Raw genomic sequence first — 1,775 nt, 5'->3', positions numbered from 1 at the left:
CTATGTCTTTTATTATCACATACTGTCTTAATTTATTTGTCTTAATGCTTCTTGGACCTTAAATCTATTTGGTATTAATATTGCCATAACTATTTTGTCTAGTATTTAAATACTATATGTTTTCCAGCCCTTCATTTTTATTCTTCTGTGTTGTTTTGTTCTAGATATGTCTCTTGTAAGCAGCATATGGCTGGATTAAAAAGACCAATTAAACCTTTTAAATTGATGAGCTTAATTCATTTACAATCAGTGTGATTATTTCTATATTTGAACTTATTTCTACAATCATATTTTGTATTTCCTGTTCACTGTTTTCTGTGCCTCCTTTTCCTCTTCCTTGATTTTTGTTGTTAATAGTTTTTTTTTTTAATTTTAAGTAAGTGTCTTTTCTTTCTTTTTTAAGATTTAATTTATTTATTTTTAGAGAGGGAAGGGAGGGAGAAAGAGAGAGAGAGAGAGAAACATGAATGTGTGGTTGCTGGGGGCCATGGCCTGCAAGCCAGGTATGTGCCCTGACTGGGAATTAAACCTGTGATGCTTTAGTTCGCAGCCCATACTCAATCCACTGAGTTATGCCAGCCAGGGCTTGTGTCAATAGTTTTTAATATTTCATTTTCTTCTGATGATTTAGAAGATGCAAAAGTACTTTTAGGCTGCTTTTAATCTGAAAGGTACTGAATTATACTATTTTATTTTTTAGAAAAACAAAGTCTCTTTTTCGCCATCTTGAATCCTGTGGTGCCTGCCAGGAACAGAACTTCTGCAACAACAAATATGTCTGGAAGGCTGTGGTCCAAGGCCATTTTTGCTGGCTATAAATGGGGTCTCTGGAACCAGAGGGAGCACACAGCAACTCTTCTTAAAATTGAAGGTGTTTATGCTCGAGATGAAACTAAATTCTATCTAGGAAAAAGATGTGTTTATGTGTACAAAGCAAAGAACAGCACAGGGACTCCTGGTGGTAAACCAAACAGAACCAGAGTCATGTGGAGAAAGGTAACCCGTGCTCATGGAAGCAGTGGCATGGTTCGTGCTAAACTCCGAAGCAACCCTCCTGCTAAGGCCATTGGACACAGGATCCATGCAATGCTGTACCCCTCCAGGATTTAAACTTACTGATAAATAAATAACAACCTGACTGTGTGGCTTGGTTGGGGGCCCTCTGGCTAAGCGAAGGATTCTGGGTTGGGGGACATGGTTGGGCTGCAGATTCAGTCCCTGGTCAAGATGCAAAGGGGGGCCAACTGATGGATGTTTCTCTCACACGTCTATGGTCTCATCCTTTTCTCCCTCTCCCCCCTCAAATGAGTAAATAAAATCTGTTTAAAAGAGTAAGTAACAAACAAACAAACAAACAAAGTCTGTAGTTATTCAGCATTTCCTTTTTCCAATGACATCAGGGTCTTTTTAAAAAATTGTTTTTTAATATATTTTTATTGATTATGCTATTACAATTGTCCCATTCCCCCCTTTATTCCCCTCCACCCTGCACATCCCCTCTTACCTGCATTCCCCCCTCTAGTTCATGTCCATGGGTTGTACATACAAGTTCCTTGGCTTCTGTATTTCCTACACTATTCTTACCCTCCCCCTGTCTATTTTCTACCTACCATTTATGCTACTTACTCCCTGTACCTTTCCCCTCTCTCTCCCCCTCCCATTCCCCTCCATGTGATAACCCTCCATGTGATCTCCATTTCTGTGATTCTGTTCCTGTTCTAGTTGTTTGTTTAGTTCATTTTTTTTAGGTTCAGTTGTTGATAGTTGTGAGTTTG

General features: G+C 38.9%; 1 protein-coding gene across 1 annotated transcript; it reads left to right on the top strand.

Annotated features, from left to right (window-relative positions):
- Nucleotides 1–722: 722 nt before the first annotated feature.
- Nucleotides 723–1,110, top strand: LOC123822107 (60S ribosomal protein L35a-like). The gene has a single exon (XM_045844014.1). It carries the CDS (start codon nucleotides 775–777, stop codon nucleotides 1,108–1,110), a length of 336 nt encoding a protein of 111 aa, XP_045699970.1. The 5' UTR covers nucleotides 723–774.
- The last annotated feature ends 665 nt before the right edge of the window (nucleotides 1,111–1,775 follow it).

The sequence above is a fragment of the Phyllostomus hastatus genome, unplaced genomic scaffold (assembly GCF_019186645.2).
Source record: "Phyllostomus hastatus isolate PE091 unplaced genomic scaffold, TTU_PhHast_1.1 phas_contig_40, whole genome shotgun sequence".
In the NCBI taxonomy this organism is placed as follows: domain Eukaryota; kingdom Metazoa; phylum Chordata; class Mammalia; order Chiroptera; family Phyllostomidae; genus Phyllostomus; species Phyllostomus hastatus.
The sequence above is the reverse complement of the archived record's forward strand: the minus strand, read 5'-3'. Positions and strand labels throughout refer to the sequence as shown.

Excerpts from the sequence above, each read along its gene's own strand:
- LOC123822107 (XM_045844014.1), top strand. The coding sequence starts at position 775 with ATGTCTGGAAGGCTGTGGTCCAAGGCCATTTTTGCTGGCTATAAATGG.